Below are 20,547 nucleotides of genomic sequence, written 5' to 3'. Positions count from 1 at the left end.
GCGGATTTTGCAAGCAAACCCCATTTATATTCAGTATTTCAACAACCATAGTAATTGTTATATAACACCTGCCGCTGAGAATGATGAGAATTGCTGAGAATCAAACGAACTGTTTTCAATTTGATCAATTTTCTGGAACATTTACAATCATTCTATAATCGAACCAATATGCAATAACAAATTTGAATTTAAAACAGTTCAAACATTTGGTTAAAAAATCAAAATATATAAAAATATTTATAACAATGTCTGAAATGTTATCAATTTAATACACCTAAGTACTCAATGAAGACTAAACATAGTTGAAAACAAAAAATTCCATCTAAAATAGTACAGTAGAAGCCGTTCTTCAGGTTAAGCCTTAATCCTCTCCCTCTCCCCCCGCGGGGAGAATTTCCAAAAATCCCTTCTTAGTGTACATTTTCATGACGTACCCTAACTGTGTACCAAATTTCACCTCTTTAGGGTCAGCGTTTTGCTCTGGGCAATGATGAAACAGTCAATCACTCAGTCAATCAGGACAAGTAATTTTATATATTTAGATTAATATTATTGAATTAAAACTGTCATTATATAAATTCAAATCAGATAGAAAATTTTCATTATTATTCAATAAGCTCCATGCCTATATGTTTTGCACTACTGATGGAGATCTCTTGTGGTAAAATAGTGAACTTTGTAGTTACAAACAACAGAGTTATGACTGAGCTAATATAACAAATTTGACAAATTTTTCCTCTGAAATAAAGAAACAAAATATTTGTAGCATGGTATGATGTAATACTTCTTACAGTAATAATATGGATAGTTTTTTTTTTTTTTCCTTACGAAAAAAGACCTAGTTAGAAGAAAGGTATAGATTAATGCTGTATGGAGGCTTTACTTTTATTTGTCTATATTCATTCATTATAAAATCATTCCTAATTTTTGATGGATATTTTATTTCCAATAAACAATAATGTCTGTCACTGTCTCTGATAATGCCATCTGAAGAACAGCATAGCCATGACATTTCTGGGCACTGTACTCTTCATTGAGCAGATAATATCTGTTGAGTTTTCTATCAGTATATTATGTTTGGATCAGCTAGAGATATGTGTTGGTTTGTTTTCCTATATCTTTTTCTTGTTCCAAAAAATATGGCTAAGTCTTATTGTTTGTTTGTATTCTTCTTTTTTTTAAAGTTGCTGATTTATTCCAAGCTTGTGCTAACTTGTTTTTGGTTCTATTTTTTTCTTCTTTACTAATAAAAAAGTATCAAGAATTCCAGCTCTGCATGGACTTCTTGATACTGAATAAAACAGTATCTAATAAATAATAAATTATTCATTAAAACAGTATTTACTATTAATCTAATAAAACGGTATTTACTAATAAAAAGTAAAGAAGGCATTAATCATTTTCCATTGGTCATTAAGCTGAAAAAATAATATATGGCGATTGAGTTAATATGTTTATGCTGATTCTTTTATCAATTCCTTTATGTCCTATGTTGATGACAGCAAATCTTGCATGTACTTTCTTCTTTTGCAATAAACATTGAAGAGATTTAAAAAATTTTTGGATTAATATTTTTATTTTAAACATGAAACATACATTTTTATAAAATTAAATTTTAATTAAAAAATGATCAAAAGAGATGTAATATAGATTATTAACTTTCCTTTGGACAACTTATACTAGAATTTGTTAGCTAGATTTATGTATGTGCATTTGCAGAATATATTTACCAAAAGCTGTGTATTTTTGAATATTTTGAATAACATTATGAAAATGGCCTGTTTATTTTAATTTTTCCCTGCTCTAATGGATTTTCTACAAAAAATCATCCTCAAAAGTGATAGGAAAAAAAATTATTTCTTAAAACTATATTAATGAACCTATGTAAGTACATATTTGTAACTACATTTTTCAAATTTCTACTGCAAGAGGGCACTTTACTATAGCACCATCAGATTTAGGCAGGAAGCATATATAAATTTTACTATGATGAAAATAATTCTGTAGTGTTTTTTATAAAATTATATTATATATTATGTATAATGCTATAAATTATGTACAGTATAACGTAATATTATGATATACGTAATATGTAATATAACGTAACATTATTTAATAAACTCACTCACAAAATATATACTTTTCTCTATTGTAAAGAATTTACAAATAGTAATTTTGATGGAATGCTTTTTACATATTGCAATTTGTAAAAATCTTTACAACTAATAAATGTATTAATAAGTAACATAATAAAGTATTAATATACTTTATTAGGTTTATTAGGTTATTTTAATATTATAAGCTTAGCTTTTGAATTATTTACAATATGTAATATCTTTTACTTCATCAAAACAATGATAAATAAATATACATTAAAAAGAATTTGGAACAGCAAGCCAGTATGATTACTTGTATTGTTTTTGGTAAATATTAAAAAGTTAATTCATGAAATAAAATCAGTAAAAGTCATTTTTAATCTAACATTTACTGATTTTAAAATGTATTAAGTCATTTTTAATCTAACATAATACATTTTTATGCTATTGTAAATTACAAACAACTTATTTAATGATTTTATATTATTAATCAATAATGAAAGATAAACAGAAAAAATATTCATACTTGGCACCATAATCAAAATTATTAGGAAAAAACAGTGTTGAATTCAGGAACAAAAACAAGTTTTTATTCAGAAACATTAGATATAATCTATCAGAATTTGTATATATAATTGTTTGTGTTTTATTCACAGTTAACCAAAATATTGCTAAAAATAAAATTAACTTTATATTAATATATAAAATAGCTTTTTATAGCTTTTAAAATTTTAATATAACATTAACACTACATAAAAATTTAAAATGTTATTTTAAATTCTTATTTTTCTTTGAAGTATTAAGTTATATGATCAAATAGCATATGTAGCACTAAAAAAATAATCATTTATTTGTTATTTATCTCATTATATCCAGATTCTGAGAGTAACAAGTAAAGAATACTCCAAAAAGAGTCCAGTTCTTTACAAGTACTGAATAATAACTACTTACATATCATTAATCTTCTAAATAATATACAACAGATGATGTATTGATAAGTTATAAAGACTATAAATCAATTAATAAAAATTTGATGTGTTCATACCTGATTCCAATCAGGAGTTGTTGTATGAGGTGAAACACAACATACTGCTGAAGTATGCTTGTAAAATGCTGCTTTTCTATGAAAATTCATTTCTGTATATAAATCAAAAAGATTGGACCACCATTGTATCTGAAAAAATAATTATTAGATTAAATAACACAAACTCAATAATAATCTACAAATAAAAAAAATACAAAAATCTTTACATAAAATAAATATTCATGGTAATTCTAATCATTGATCTATACCATTCATTGACAAAAAAGTTATGCACCAAGAAGGAGGTATTGGAACTGAATGAAATTTTATTAGTGAAAATGTAATGACAATGGTAGTAAGTGATTACAATATCATGGCAAAGAGACAATTTTTTGTGAAATAATACAATTTACAGAACCTTTAGCATCTCCTCTTGCCTAGATATATGTGTGACAATATGGTCAGGCATGAAGGGGAGACATACAAGCATTGTGATGCTATCCTGCAACAAGTTTGCCAACAGATGCTGTAAGTGCCAACATAGATTCCTCATACTTGTAGATAGTTGAATCTGGCATTCCATCTGGTCCACAAATGCTCACTGGATGACATATCTGGAAACTAGGTAAGCCAAAAGAGTATGACATGATTAAGGTAAGAAAAATATTCCTGAAAAACCCTAGTTATATATAAACAAGCATTACTTTTATGGAAAATGGTTGTTTGTAGCCTTGCCATGAAAGACAACAAAGAAAAGCACATGACTGAACATGCTGCATGTGTCATCAATGTTCCTCATATCACTACTATGACACTACTACAATGTTCCTCATATCATAGCAATAACAATTATATGCAATACCTCACCAAACCAGCATTCCAGAAAAAAGGACAGTGTATCTCTTAACAGTAAAGGAAAGAATGATGTGCTCACCAGTGGACCTCCACACTAATACAGTGATCACCTATTCTCAAACAAAATTGGGATTCACTAAAGACAATATGCTTCCAATTGTAGCAATCCACGCTTCTCTGTCATAGTACCATTGAAAATGAAGTGAATAATGTTGGAGTGCTAATGGCAGGATGCACAGTGGTTACTGTGCATGTAAGTTTGCCTCTGCTAATCACCAACTCAAATTATTAAGGCATAAAAAAATCAAAAATTTATGTGCATTAAATACATATTCTCTATTTCTTCAAAAATTGCTTACCTTTTAAATTAAAAAATTTATTAATTAAGAAATAATAAGAAATAGAGAATATGTATTTAATGCACAGAAATTGGCAGGATGCATATATATATATATATATATATAATGGCCTGCCATTTTATTTCAAATTCACTATATCAATAGGAAAATACATGCCAGATTATTGATGAATAAAATTATTCAGTTGGGGAAATCTACCAGATTACACAATTTAAATGATTATTTACTAGGGTTTCTCATTTCCCGGTCTTTTGCTTGTCCCGGGATCCCGGGATAAAAGTGAACTGTTTCCCGGGATCCCGGGAAATCCCGGGATAGAATTAATTATTTTTAAGGTATACAAAATATCTTGAAATCAAATGATATACAGTAATTATTTTCCATTTTTTAAAGTAATTTTAAAGTTCTGTAACCTCCAAAATCATATTAATAATGCTGTGTAAGGTCTTTAGGCCTATAATAAAAATTACCTTTAAATAACGTAGAAATTTTCACAAATAGAAAAAAATTAATTAAAGTTTGCTGGAAACTGCATACAACAACAACAAAAAAAATGTTTTGAATTGAGTTAAAAATTAAAAAAATGAACTTCTAATTTAGAAGGTAATTTTCGTTTTTTAAATAAAATATAATACAAAATATTGCAAACTTTTATAAGATTTTAAAAAGCAAAGATGGTCAATACTCCGATAACTCACTCTAATTCTTATTTTAGTAATGAAAAGTCTTGCCACCGAGAATGCCCTTTCCGATTCAATTGATGTGATTGGAATAGTGTTTAATGCATTTAAGAGAAGACAGATATTATGTGTTTTTTCACCTGTAGCCTGGAAGCTTTCGAGTTCGTTTTCGAGATTGTAGTACTTCTTTCGCTCTCTAGTATTCTTGATTTGTCTACCTTGGCTGCTTTAATAGCGGCATCAAGCTTAGAGCTCGATAATTCGGCAATTCATTTGGCTTTAATAATCAGGTTTATGAAGAAAAACTTCATACTTGCAGACTTTGTACTCGTTTGTATCCTTGCCCAATTTGCACAATCTGGCGTCAGGCATTTATTGAAGCTACTGGGCATGGTTAAAACTCAAGACAGCGTAAGCACAATTATTCCAGATATTACAGGTTCCGACAAGTAAAGAATTTTTATAGTCCTGCCACAAATAAGCTATATATTGATTATTGACCATTTGTGACATGCTATAACGAGCAAAAATTTAAAAAAAATAATAGGTAGGTTTAAAATTAATAAATACAAATGTATTCTGACAGTGAATGAGTTAATTAAGCTTTCTATTTGCAAAATTCCTCAACCTTAACACAAAATAAGAAAAAAAGTGAATTTTTAAGAAATTTGCGGGATTTCCGGGGATAAGAAAAATTTCCCGGGATATTTCCCGGGTTAAAAAAACAACCGGGATCCCGGGATCCCGTTTGAGAAACCCTATTATTTACGTCTATTGAAAACTGGGGTTTTGCCCTCTTTGTTATATGCTTCTGAGATTTAGGGTTTTAATTTGATTAATGGTGATAGTATACAGATTGAATTTATTAAAAACCTATTTTGATTACCTCGTTGTATACCAGGATATTTAATTATGATAGAGTGTGCCTTGACTCCTATAAAACTTTTGATATTTAGTAGGTTAAGAAATTGGATTATTAGGATTTTTAATTTTGATGACTATCGTTTGAGTAAGGTTTGCCTGAAATTTATACTTGGTAAGAATTCTATAGAGTAGACATATTATCTTATTGGTACTTGTAATAATCATGGTATTAATTTTATAAATGATAATTTGGATTTAATGGATTGGTCTCTTCTCCTCGTTAATATCTTTGATAATTTTTTACATGGCATAAATGGAAAAATAAATAATAGTGTGTATAATTGTTGGTATAAGGATTTAAATGTTACTTTTTTGATAACTCTATATAATCAAGATGTTTCTTTTACCATTTTGTCTTTCTTTATGCAGGCTAGGTGTAATTCACTGAATTTCTTAAATCATTACTCAAGAAAACTGTGTAATTTTTGTGTTGAGGAAGAAACTGTGGATGCTTGGCATATTTTGGGCTAAATGTGGGCGTCTTAAATTATTATGAGAAGAAATTTTTGGCTGTGTTGTTTTTTCCAGATCTTTCTTTCTTAAAATTTTATTGGAACCTTGTTTTCAATTTAAAGTGTTTTGTTTTCTAAAGAAATCTGTTGATCTTTTGTTTTAGGGAGCGTGTTTCTTCTGCTATAAATTTGGTTTCATTGCTGGTGTTGTTTGGTAGCATCTTTCAGTGCTGTGTCACCAATAATAAATTATTTTTTCTTTTTAGGTAAGCAATTTGCTTATTATTGTTTTATTTATTGGTATTTTCGTATTTTGTTGACAGATGCTCCCAAGTTTTAAACTTTAAATACTACATTTTAATTTTGAATCTTAATTTCAATTATTACTTATAATTTATCATTGTATATTTTTGTCTGTGTTTTTATAATTTTTGTATTTAACTGTTTTGTTTTTGGGAGAAGGTATTGCTCCCCACATCAAGGATTGTATCCAATATGCATAATAAATAAATTAAAAATAAAAATAAATAAATTACTAAAATATATGTGAAGAAAAAATTACACTCCTCTAAAGAAATGAGAAAAAAGAATATGTTTAGAATTTATTAACAATTTATTAAATAATCTTAAACAAGTTTTAACAAAAACTTAGTCTATTTAAAATTCCAATAACATTTTTTCAATAAGCTCTTTAAAATAGTAAGAATTTTTGCTTTCACATTTGTATTGTAGTAATGCATTTTGTATCATTTGATTTACCTCCAATACTTTCATAAATATAAGATCTAAACAGATTGTTTGAATCATTCTATATATAAATTTTAAAATAACTTTCAGAAGAATGTACAGTATTTAAACTGAATTTCCAGTAATTAAATATACAATCAATCAATGTTTAAAGACTTTATATAAGAACTTTTAATATAATGTGATAAGTTGCTCTAATTAACTTTTAGTTTGTTTGATGTTGTTTACTTTATTTTCAAACCAAACTATTAATTTTTTAAATATTTTTTCTCAACCAATTGCCTTTCAGAAATGCATCTGTTTACATGTTATACACAAAATTATTTTTTCTTGTTAATTATTCTTGTGACATTAAATAAAATAATAAAATATTAAAACTTAAAATAGAACTATCAAATATAAAAAATATAATAATACTATTATAACAAAAAATATAAAAAATACTACATATATAATTTATAAATCTGCTTAAGTTAAGATCAAAATTTATTTAGTTAATTCTCTTAAAATATTAAATATAAACATCTATAAATTAAACCACTTTAAACATTTAATATAGGGCAGGTTGAATAGTAAGAATAATACCAAAAAATGTTGATAGTATTAATTAATAAATATTTAAATATAATAAAAATCACAAAGCCCGATGCATTGATACTAAACCAAACAATCGCCTTAGTTAATTGGGCTATTATTAATAATTAGATATTAAGTAATTTGGTATTAGAAGTAGACGTTAGGTGCCATCTCTTATCTAAATTAATAATTTATTAAATAATCTTCCAAACTGTTCTAAATTATTTAATAAATAATTAAATTATTATAATTATTATTATACCTCTACCTCTAATACTAAATTACTTAACATCTAATTATTAATAATAGCAAAATAATAGCCCAATTAATTACAGCAATTATTTGGTTTTGTAAATGTTTAAGAATTTAATCTGTTGTTCAAAAATAAAACTTCTCTAGAACAATAAATCAAACTTTCATAAACTTGAATAAAACAAAAACCTGCTTAAGCAAGAAAAATTCTTTGAAATGGAGCAATTTTTTCTGTTAAAATGAAACCTGCTCAAAATGGAAACTTGCCAAACTGGAAAAAATATTTGGTACTGTGCACTTCCACAGGTTTTATGATATATAGGGTAATGGTTGACTGTTTAGAGCTGTTTTGAACTTTGATATTTTTTATTACAATGTGTAGTAATACAAAAAGCAAAATTTATATATGAAAATAAAGTTTGTCCTATACTTGTCATGAAAAAAACATTTTTTATTAGATCTTTGTTTACATTATAAAACAAAATAATTTATTCACAGTCTCTTCATCCAGTAGTTGACCAGCAGGTTGCATGATCATTTATGTTGATCAACAGCTGGGTTATCCTCATTGAAAACCTCACAAATATGTCAACTGTGAAAGGATAAATAAGCAAGCTCAATAATAAGCATTTTGTAGAAAACATGCACCTGAAACCTGGAGCCGTTGTTATCTTCTAAAGACCTGACAATGCCTTATTATGTGGTCGACTACCATTAGGAGTGTTGTGCACTAATTTTTCCCATCACTGTGAGTGAGGCAACCTGTTATTCTTGCATGTCATTGAGAAAGGGTCATCTTATGATGCTTCCTGTAAAGATAGATTGCCTAAACCTGCCTCTATGGATTAATTACACACTGATTTCAGTCGACTACTGGAAGTGGTCGAGATTAGGCACCCCTACCCTATATAAATAAAAAGATGTTGTAGAGAATATAATCAATATTATACAATCCAGACTTAATTGCATAATATGGGTATATAGAAGGGATATATAAAAGGGTTTTCATTTGCCTGCTAAAGCAAATGAAAACCCTTTCCAATAACTAAACACACAGTAAATGTGAGAAAATTAATTTATTTACACATGATATAATCATTTCAACTCTAGGTCAGGTTCTCCAGAAGAAACCCTAAACCTGATTGTCAGCAGAAATTACAAAACTAATAAATGAGTCCAACACACCATATTGCGATAATACTAATCCTATACAATAAACAAGTATTATTATTATAATGATAATTTTTCTAAACCTAACCCTTAATACTAAACTTACACTACTATGATAAATTGAACATAAGAGGAGAACAGTAGTAACAATGATAGATAGGACAGAACAAAGGTACCCAAGTCCTGTGAATGTCTTTCAGTCCTCATTGTCATGATGGGCCATACGGAACTTCTCGCACATAATTCACACTTCTATCTTCTTCTCCTTGGTTCCTGAAGGTTTTTACTTGCATCCAAATTGTTGGTCACTCATTCAAACCTTGCAACTGGTCAAGTTGAATGTTGACTCTAACACTCTAACTTTAGCCCAGAAATTTCAAGGTTCCCATTCAAAGGTATGACTTCACCCAACTACTCAGGTACTAAACAATTTCATGTCTCTGCCTTCTCATCGTCCTCTGTTTTCAAGCACAATCTCAATAGTCTCTTCTTTCCCATATATGCTCTCAGGTAACCTTGTACTCATTGTATTAGTTATTCCAGGAAGCAGGCCTCATCTCCAAGAAGGAAGAATTAAGGAGATTAGAAAGTTCTAGAAGAGAGAAAGAACAAAGAGCTGGGGAAAAATATATGAAGAACAAAAAGATCAAAAACAGACAATATAATTTATGGCCACAGTAACATTATGTAAAATGTCCAATGATTTATTCTTGTAAGAAAATGGTTACTTCTAATTATCAGCTTTTCAAAAGAGTTGATTATTCTGACTAATGAAATTTGTTTTGTTTCAGTACAGTAATACCTAATTGGTAAATAGCTTAGAAAAACTCCAAGCTTGCCATCACTAAATTATAAAACAACTTCCAATATTTTTATTATTATTTTTTGTTATTACTGTAAATTAACAATAGAAATGATTGTTTTCTTTAACTTAATGTTCGAATTTTTCAATTGGCTGACTATTCACTATCTGAATTGCTCATGCATAGGTTCATTGTTCTGTTGTTCCTCCTTATTTTCTTGGTTTGCCATCTCTAGCCTCCAGACTGACTCAGGAACTCCAAGAACAAGCAGCCCATTTCATCTTTCTGGTGGCTCACAGGACTGTCAGCACTTTTCAGGATAGCAATCAGTGCATTCTCTGAATTGTTGAGAGTCTTAGAGATCATAAATCTTGAAGGAATGCATGATGAGATATTCAGGAATTAAACCCCATACCTTCTTCATATAGTGAATAACTTTCTTGAGTTCAGATGCTGGTTCCTAGCAAGTGTAAGACTTCTTGCTGTGCAATATTCACTCCTGTTACTGTTCAGAATAACTATCCTTGTAAGGTTGATTCCAGTAAACATCTCAGGCTTGGATGAGGCTGGTGCATTCCTGGAAGGATGACCATGTCAGTCTTTATCTTTGCTAGTTCAGCCATCACTAAAAACTAGTCAATCCCAGACTTTATGAAGCCACTTGACAGTTCTTTGTTCATCCAACCATTTTTGTAAGCACAATTTCAAATCCCTTGATCAACAACTCTATTTTCAAGAGCACCTTTGAAGAAAATAAAAAGTGGCAATTTTCTTCTATTCTTTCTTCTATTTCTTCAACTTTCAACTTTCAACAGTGACTGGAATTTTTCCTACTGTTTGAATCAACAAAATAAAAGCTGAAATGCTCTTAGTTAGCAGGCTTGTTAGTTGAACAAGCAGTCTTTCCATCATTCTCTTGTGTTGAGTTCATATTTCTCTTTTATAAGCAAAGATTAGACAAATAGAATGAATTTTTCCAACTTGTCATAAACTTGTAAGGAAAATTTTGGCTCACCAATGTAGGGAGATGCCCTTTCTTGCAAGGAAATTTTGCAATCAACTGTGACTGGCTTCAAAGTTCTTCACAGTTGAATCACAAATAGTTCCACTATTGAATATTTCCCTGGTCTTCATTTTTCTTGAAATAGAAAACTGTGTATTTCTTATTTTGTCTACTTAGTCCTTTATTTTCTCCTCTATTTCTTCACTTGCATGTTTTCATCCACTTCCTTTGAGTCATCTTCTCTTGGATTCACTGGATTCAATGCTAACTAGAAGCTTCTATTCATCATTATACCATTCTCAAATTCTTTTGGGATCAATTCTGAATTTTCTGGCATATTTTTTTTTTCTATTATATTTTGCAAAGTTTATGACTTCCACTTTAAAACTGATTTTGTAGCCAAGAATCTTTTTGCCTTTGCAACTAGAACTAAGGGTATCTGACATTCTTACTGAATGCTAAAACCATAGAAAATATTACTGGCAAATAAGCTTTTTTCATATGACAATGTATCCTTGGTACAACAATAATACCATGTGCAAGAAATGGGTTGTTGTATGTTTCTTGTGCATGGTATTATTCTTGCAGTGAATTTCCCTAAAATGGAAACTTTTTCTAGTAATGGTTCTCATTAATGTTGTACTTTATCATGATCTGAAATGAAATGCATTGAAGATTCAAGGCAGATGGTTGGTTGAGGTCCAGAATAAATTCAAGGAAATATAGTGATACCTTGGTACTTGAACTTAATTTGTTCCAGAAGTCTGTTTGAATATCAATATATTCGAGTATCAAATGAATTTTTCCCATAAGGAATAATATAAATTACATTAATCCATTCCAGATCCTCAAGGGTACACTTATAGAATCATTTTAACTAGCATTTAACAATAATTTAACAAGAAGTTTACAAGTTTAGCATGCATGAATCCTAAATAAAAAACCAAAAAATATCCATTAGCAATACCAAGTAGCAAAAATGTGCCTATTAATTTTATTGAGTTGAACAGAAAGTTTTGGTATTTTTAACAGTTGTTAAACTTAGCATAGATATGTAATTTAATTATAACCATTGTAAAATTTAACACATTATTACTAATGTGAGATTGTATTATTTGTATAGAAGCTTATTTTAAAACTTTTTACTTCACATTTTGTTTGCGTAAAGTCAAGTCAGAATGTCTGCAGATAAAATGCATGTCAGGCATATTATATTTTTCAAGTTTCATAAGGATATAATGCTATACAAACAGTAAAAGATACTTGTAATGTATATGGGAAAGATGCTTCTAAATTTAGAAGATGTCAAATGTGGTTTTAAAAGTTCTGTTCAGGAAATTTTGAACTAAAGGATAAACAATGGGAAGGCACCCAAAAGCTGTCGACAAAGAAAAACTGCAAGAAGAAATTGTTAAAAATTGATGAATAACAATCTGTGAACTTGCAACAAATCTTAATGTGTCACCAACATGTATTGTCAAAACACTTCATCAACTTAGAATGGTTGCAAAACATGATGTTTGTTTGAAGGCATTAAGTGAAAGAACAGACTGGATAAAGTATAATTTTGTCTAATAAAGGTAGGCAGCTCTAAGGTTTCATTTTATTTTTACATTAGCTATTCATTTTTACCATAGAAATGTTTTACAGATGACAAAATTAAAATTAAAATATTTGTTATTAACCAAAAATTTGTTCTGGTAGGTCATGATTGTTCAATTGAGTACCAAGCAATTTTTCCCCCAAAAATGTGTTTGAATACTGAATTGTTTGAGTTTAGAGTGATTCAAGTACTGGGAGACTACTATACAGTCTTTTAACAAAAATTAATAAAATCAGCCATAACTATAGTAATATTAAATCATCATTTAACTAATTATTTAAAAATCATAAAAATGTCTATTTCCTAGAGAATAAAAATATATAAATTACTATCACAAATAAAGTAATCACAAATTTCTCTGACAAGTCATATAGATTTTTACATAATGTATGACCAGTACTTATATGTTACAAATACACAAATAGTAAATATCTGAAAAAACTGCTATATCAACACATCTCAAAAAGTCTGTAAGAAGTGAAAAGACGTATTGTCATTGTGTCTGTGTTACGTTAATTATGCAATTTTTTTTATTTTAGCAAATAAATTATTACTATTATTATTATTATGATACTTAAAAACTGTGTTTCACATTAATTATATTTTTATAAAGTACAAAATCTCAAATTCTTCTAAGAACTCCTAATAATGGCTTTATTAGGCCAAAAATGTCTGAGTTTAAAATTATATTGCTGTTTAAGATTCTGGAGTTATAAGGATTTGTTTATAAAGTTTTAATCATTTTGCTGTAATTATATACAATATTTAAAAATTCACTTATAATTTAAAGATAACATAATTAATGTAATATTTTAAAATTAACTTTAACAATATTATGTAAAATGCTGTTATTGTTAGATATCGACAATGTATTTTGTTTAGGCTGTTCCATTTTCCTAGTGATTGATTTTGTTTAATCAGTGTTATGAATAAGCATAAATATTATCATATAATTTTATAATGATAATTACGACATTAAGTGATAAAAACAAAATTATAATGAAAAAATTATTATTATTATGTTGGGTTTTGTGAGTTATACTCGGTTCACACCGGTGGCTGTGTACTATGCCGGACCAGAGTCAAGGCATAGCAACCAAAACAAAACTAAAATTAAATAAGTGTGTCTGTGTGTGTATCTGTATTCAGAAATTTCCTAACAGTATGACATGTATAACATAGTAGCCTTCTGTAATGTGATGTATGTGTTTCTACTCAACTGTAATGTTTCCAGGTTTTTGTGTAGTGTGTGTGTGGTATAATACCTGTAGAGAAGAACACATCAGGTACAATAAGAACCTTATCTATCCTCCACAGATGCCTTATTTCCTGGGTGAGTTCTGTGTACTTGCTGATTCTTTTCAGTGCATGTGTTTTGTACATTGTGAGTGTTTGGAATGAATATGTCTATAATGTATGTGATTTTATTGTGTTTGTCATTGTTGTTCTTGTTTTTGTTGTTATTATTATTATTATTAAACATTTTCTTATTTCAATCACAAATAATGCCATTGTAAAAAGCAAAAATTCAATTAATAAATTTAAATTTCAAAATAATTTTCTTCTGATAAAAGTAACAACTAACTTTACTGTAATGAACAATGGCTTCTCTAAACTTATCAGTTATTTTCTCAGGTGAAAATATTCCTCTTCCTACTGCAATAGTTGAAGCTTGAGTATTTCTAGGTAAACTTCCACTCTTTGCTCGCTGAGCTATTAAAATATTTGATTAATTTAATATTTAATATACTTATAAAATTTTATTGATTAAAATTTTAAATAAATCTTAATCTCAAAAATTATATTTTATTCAATAGTTATAAACATCTCAACAATATCAACCTGTAAGTAGTGGTATTTTTTCAAGAATTTTTCTTTAACAGAAATGCATACAAATTAACATCCAAATAATGGCAGTCTTTTTATATTCCTATCAGTGGCTGTACTTTAGAGATTTGACTGTATATAAAAATTAACTAGGACATTGCATGACTGTCATATCATGATAGAAATGAGGCAAAGCTGGAAAGAAAGAAGCAATCCCTGCACTTTTTAGGCACAAAAGAGGCAATCCTTGTACCTGTCAGCCATGGGAGATACAATCTTTGCACTGGCCAGGGGACAGAACAGAGATGATCCTTATACTTGCCAACATGGAGAGGCAATGAACAAAGCAATCATCACTGATTGCTTTGTTCTTGTGTTTTGTTCAATTTTGCACCTATTTTCTATTAGATGCACACAACGCTGTTTTTATTTTTGATTCCTAGGTTTAAATTCCATTAGGCACACTCAGTCACATAAGAGAATATGGATGTTGTCACTTTAATACTTCTGTATATTGAAAATGAAGTCATGCATTCCTATTTTTTACATTTAAATGAACCCTCATTACATTTTTGAATTTCTCACTGCAATTAATGAAAAAGGCAAAGTTTTATCAAAATTGGTCCATTAAATTTTGAGAAACTCAATTCTAAAGCAAAGCCCATAGATGTGCTAGTGACTGTGAAACACCGCATGACTTTGTTGCGCAATATCACTTAGTCATGCTTGCTCATGAAATAACCTTATATCTTAAAAACAAAGTCTTAGACCTAGATTTTTTATTACATTTTTTGATTTCTCACCTAAATTAATAGAAAATGGCAAAATTTAATCAAAATCGATCAAACAGATTTTGAGAATGAACACAATTCTGTAAACCACATAGAAGAGGCTTCACTAATGCTCTGCCTTAACAATTGTCTGTCAAAATTGAAGAAATATAAATCAAAGTTTGGCTTCACTGTCAGAAGTTGGTTGAAATCCCCCTGCTAAGAGACTAGGGTAGAAAAACTGGTTTTTATCCCTAGTGGACGGTGTCAAATTACCCAGTCTTTGTTTGTGGAAAAAACGTTTCAATGATGTGACTGTTAACATTTTCTCTATCACTTGACATTTCATCACCTTAGTGTTGTGTGAAATCAACATTTGATGTTATATTGTCAACATCAAATTTCTTTTAATTTTAATAAAAAATTCTTATCTTAGATTGCAGCTCTTTACAGTATATGCATAGTTACACTCAGTTTCACATATTTTTAATTAGATGTCAGTGTCAATTAATATATATATACAATAATAATAAAAAAAAAAACACATGATTTTTTTTGTTATTTTTTATTATTATTGTATTTTTTGTTATACTTCTATTTACTGCTAAATCAGCAAGTCCCAGATATATATTTGTGATTTACATTATATTTTATAATTCTATTTATTTATAATTTTTTCAAACAAAGGAAACACTTGTGATCTTTTGTTTTATTCTTAGTATTGTATGGCTTTTTTTTTTAGTTCTGTTTTGCTGTTTCATTATACTTTTGTTTACTATTATATTGGTGAATCCTACATAAATATTTATTATTTATATAATTTATGACATTTTTTATAAATAAATAAAAGGATACAATAAATTATAACTGAATATAATTACACAAAAAATTATGCAAATAATCAAGTTATATATTTAGGAGTTATGAAAAAAAACATAAGGATTATAAAACAATAAAACAAACCTGAAAAAAAACAAAAGAATGCAGGTGTTTCTTTTGTTTGGAAAAATTATAAATAAAGAAAATTATAAAGTTCTGTATAAAACTTGAATTTTTTGGGAAATTATAATTTTTTATTATTTATATTTTTCAAACACATGCTTTTTTTCATAATATACATCAAACTTACTTTTTATACTAAAATGTCAAACTCATTTAACAGTATTACCATAACTATTAAAGTGTCAGTTAATTTTAGACTTGTGAAATTACACACGCAGATGTGAAAAATGTAAACATTAACTTTTTGATATAAATAAGAATTGCTTTTCATTAATTAAGTTAATGTGTATAAATCTAATACCAAAATATAAAGGACAAACTTCTGCTTCAAGCTAGCACAATGACAAAGTTGAATAAACAAAATTATTTTATCTATTGTAAAAATGTAGTATAAGATTACAAACAAACGTAGGTGACAATAAACTAATTTTTTTTTGTAACTCATTTTTGATGTTAATAAATAAAAACTAAATAACCTTAAACTATGCAAACATATGTGTATGTAGGATTTTTCCAAAACGGTATGATAAAAATTGAATTTTTAACAAATTTTAAAATAATATATGTCTAATGAGCTTGAGTGATTGATATTTGCCTTGAGCAGTTTCAAGCTAAAAACATAGTAAAACCAGCTGAAAGGAGAAGGGTTAATTAACAATTAAAAAAATGAAAAGTTTTTAAATGCGACTTTTGCTTGTTATTCTAGTGTAAATATATCTGATAAATAAATTTTAAAAAGTATATAAATAGTCAAAGAAAATAAATTTCTTGTTAAAATATGCAATTAGTTACAATAGTACAATTAGAAAAAAAAAATCATTCAAAAAATATTTTTTGAATAGCAATAAAATTATGCTATTATAAAAATTAAGTGTTTTGATAACTTATGAAAAAAGTTGAGAGATGTTAAGTGTGTATTTATGGTATCTTGATTTAATGAAAAAAATTATTGATAATGTAATTTTAATTTAAATAAATAAATTAATATGAACTTAATATACAAACCTGTAGCTCCCTTAGAAACTGATAATGTAGAATATTTAGAAGGAAAAGAAGAATTTTTCTGTCCAACAAGACCATAATGTTGATCAGGATATAAACAGATCATTGATGAAGCACATTGTCCTTCATAAGTACCTGCCAACCACAACCAATCACCTGCACTCTTAAGTAATTCAATTGCAAATGTATACATAGAAAATGCTTCATGTGGAAGACCAGCCTGAAGATTTAAGTCAGCAATATGTTTTTTCATTCTACCTAACCAAAGTTTTCTATAAATAAAAATACAATTATATTTTAAATAAACAATTCATTTTTAAAATTATAAAGTTATAAATTCTATATTTATTTTTACATTACCAATTAAATATATACATTTCATATATTTTTACAAAAGTTTAAATTTGTCAAATTTGTCATCATCTTGTCTTATTTATGTTGAATCAAATTTTGTTGTTCTAGCCTTTCAATATGCTATTATTAGCTATTTCTCTATTCCTAACTCTAACATATCTTTCTTAATAATTAGTTACCAAAATTTATTTGATTTATCTCTACTTTTCTTAAACTTTGCATCTAAGTTTCCTAATTTTTCTTACTAACTCCATCCTATTTCTCTTTACTATTAATTAAGCCACATAGACCTATTTTTCTACAATTTATCACTTATATCAGTTATACTTAAATTACCTGTAATTATACTATTCTTGATTCTATTTTTTAATATTACTACTCATTCATGTAAGCATTCTCACCTCATATGCCTATATAGTATTAATCATTTATTCATTCCTGACATTCCAATCTATTTGCTATAGTCATCCTATAAAACTATTCACCCTTTAAAACTTCTCTTTTAATAGAATTTGAACTCTCACCATGCACAAATCTGCTAACCTGCCTTCAATTTTTACTATTCTATATTTATTCCAATTTGCCACATTTATATTTAATTCTGCAATCTATTATTAAATATTTAAATCTATTAATTTTTTCAATTCCCTTATCCTAAAATCTAATATCTTCTTCTCACTCTTCTAACAATCTATTCCATCTAAAATTCCTTTAAATAAATATTTTATCCCTATTAATTTTTCAATTTATACTTTATAACCTATTAACATTTTTTAAATTTCTCTCCAAATTTTTCTCTTTCCTTAATAATCAAAACTGCATATCTACAAATAAGTTGCATCATGTTTCTTCTCTAACTTTTCCTGCAACAAATTATTTACTAATATGCAAGCTTAAAACTAATCTCTGATGAATTATACTACTAGTCTCAATTTTTTGATTTACACACACACACACACAGACACACATATATATATATATCAAAACTTTTGTCAAATTTACATTAAATTATTTACTGGATTGTCACAGTCTTGATTAGTTATAGTTATAGTTAATAGTTAATGTGAAGAAGTATATTAATAACAACTTTAAAAATATTAAAAATAAACACAAAACTATTTTTATGTATTTATTTTCAATTGAAGTATATTATTTTGATTTGATATATATATATCAAATCAAAAAATCAAAATAATATAATTCAATTGAAAATAAATACATAAAAATAGTTTTGTGTTTATTTTTAATATTTTTAAAGTTGTTATTAATATACTTCTTCACATTAACTATTAACTATAACTATAACTAATCAAGACTGTGACAATCCAGTAAATAATTTAATGTAAATTTGACAAAAGTTTTTGATCTTGTGATTGGTGTATTTAGTTATCAAAATGATGTATCTTGATTACATAAAAACATAAAATAAACAATTTTCAATTTTCCAATTATATCAAATTATGCTAAATATATATATATATAAATTATGATAAAACCGTACAACATTATGATATCAATATAAAATTAAAATATGTGGTAACAACAATTTAAAAATAAACAATAAAATAAAATTTAAAAATTTTTTAACTTTCAATGTGCAGAAAGTATCATATTTTATATTTTAATTTCAATTCTAACAAATGAATTGAAATTAAAATATAAAATATGATACTTCCTGAAATTTTTAATGAAGTATCAAATTTCATGCTAACAAATGCATGAAATTTGATACTTCATTAAAAATTTGAAGGTTACCAATTATTTATTTATTTAATTTTTAATCATTTCATCAACTAAATTTTGTATTATATATCTTTATTGGGTAATAATGTTTATGTTAAAGCATATTTATAATATTTGTTTTGCATAACATTAATAACTTATTTATTGCTGATATCAAGCATTTAATAATTTATACCTATTCAACATGCATGCCTCTTATCTAACATTCAAGAATACTTTCTCATATTAGGCATGAGTCACACCTCTTATATGACTCATGTATAATGTGATTGCTTTAATTCCATTGTGGATTCCAGTCTTCTTTCATAAATTTATTTATAATCAATGCATTATCTAAATTACCTAATAACTAAAGTTATCAATAGATGAAAATATATCCTATCTATTATAGTCAAATTATCAGAATTATTTAATAAGTAGTTAGCTAAATTATAAAATTTTGGTGAATCATTGCATGTTTATTATCAAATAACTAATTGCTAAATATCTATTATTTATATTTTACTAAATTCAGTTCAAATATTACTTTATTTAATTCTGCAATCTATTATTAAATATTTAAATNTCTGTTATTACTCATAATTAAAACCAGGATTGATATTATATAGTTACAATAACTATGGTTCTGTTACAATAAACTATTTAACTAATAGAATTATTCCTGAATTTTACAATAGGAAAAGATTATATTAGCATCATTTTATATATGATCTAATATATTTTATTCATTTTATGAATATACCTTATTAAATTATTATAAATTAAATATAAATTCATATTTTATATCAACAAAAACAATACACTATATATCACATGATTATTTATATTGAAATCAATATTTCTGTTAAAGGTAAAGATTTCTTTTGAAATTGGAATGTTTTATTGTTATCAAATAAAATATGAATAATAATAATAATGTTAATAATTTTAAAAAAAAACAGAAAAATTACTCTTTAAACCAAAATAAATTCACAAATTTCTCATCATTTCATCTACATATTATTTGCATACAATACAAAAATGAGATGAACACACATTTTGTTCTCAATATTAATAAGCAATAATCCTTTTCCTATTTATTACTTCTTGAAACTTTGAGAGCAATTTTAAGATTTGACAATTGTGTATTGTAAATATTTATTTTCTTTGTCTCAATTACAGAAACATCTTTACTTGTTTAAATATAAATATGCAAGTTTTCTCAATAATTGAGGTATAAAATTTCAAAAATAGCCAACTTTACTTTTTCTGGGTCTGAAACATAAGGGATGTGAATATGACTGATTCTGAAACTAACCTCCAACT

The 20,547-nt window shown here is 26.9% G+C and overlaps 1 protein-coding gene across 1 annotated transcript in view; it reads right to left on the bottom strand.

Annotated features, from left to right (window-relative positions):
* LOC111625528 (trafficking protein particle complex subunit 9-like) overlaps window positions 1-20,547 on the bottom strand; it is a 76,990-nt gene that overhangs the window by 29,942 nt on the left and 26,501 nt on the right. Inside the window, exons 5-7 of the mRNA XM_023368690.1 lie at window positions 17,149-17,417; window positions 14,097-14,257; window positions 3,142-3,270 (exon numbers count right to left, since the gene is read on the bottom strand). Of these exons, the coding sequence (XP_023224458.1) occupies window positions 3,142-3,270; window positions 14,097-14,257; window positions 17,149-17,417 (559 nt within the window). The remainder of the gene's footprint in view (window positions 1-3,141; window positions 3,271-14,096; window positions 14,258-17,148; window positions 17,418-20,547) is intronic.

This window comes from Centruroides sculpturatus, unplaced genomic scaffold, assembly GCF_000671375.1.
Source record: "Centruroides sculpturatus isolate CEXI.00-Female unplaced genomic scaffold, Cexi_2.0 scaffold105, whole genome shotgun sequence".
Classification (NCBI taxonomy): domain Eukaryota; kingdom Metazoa; phylum Arthropoda; class Arachnida; order Scorpiones; family Buthidae; genus Centruroides; species Centruroides sculpturatus.
This window is presented reverse-complemented; position numbering and strand designations above follow the sequence as displayed.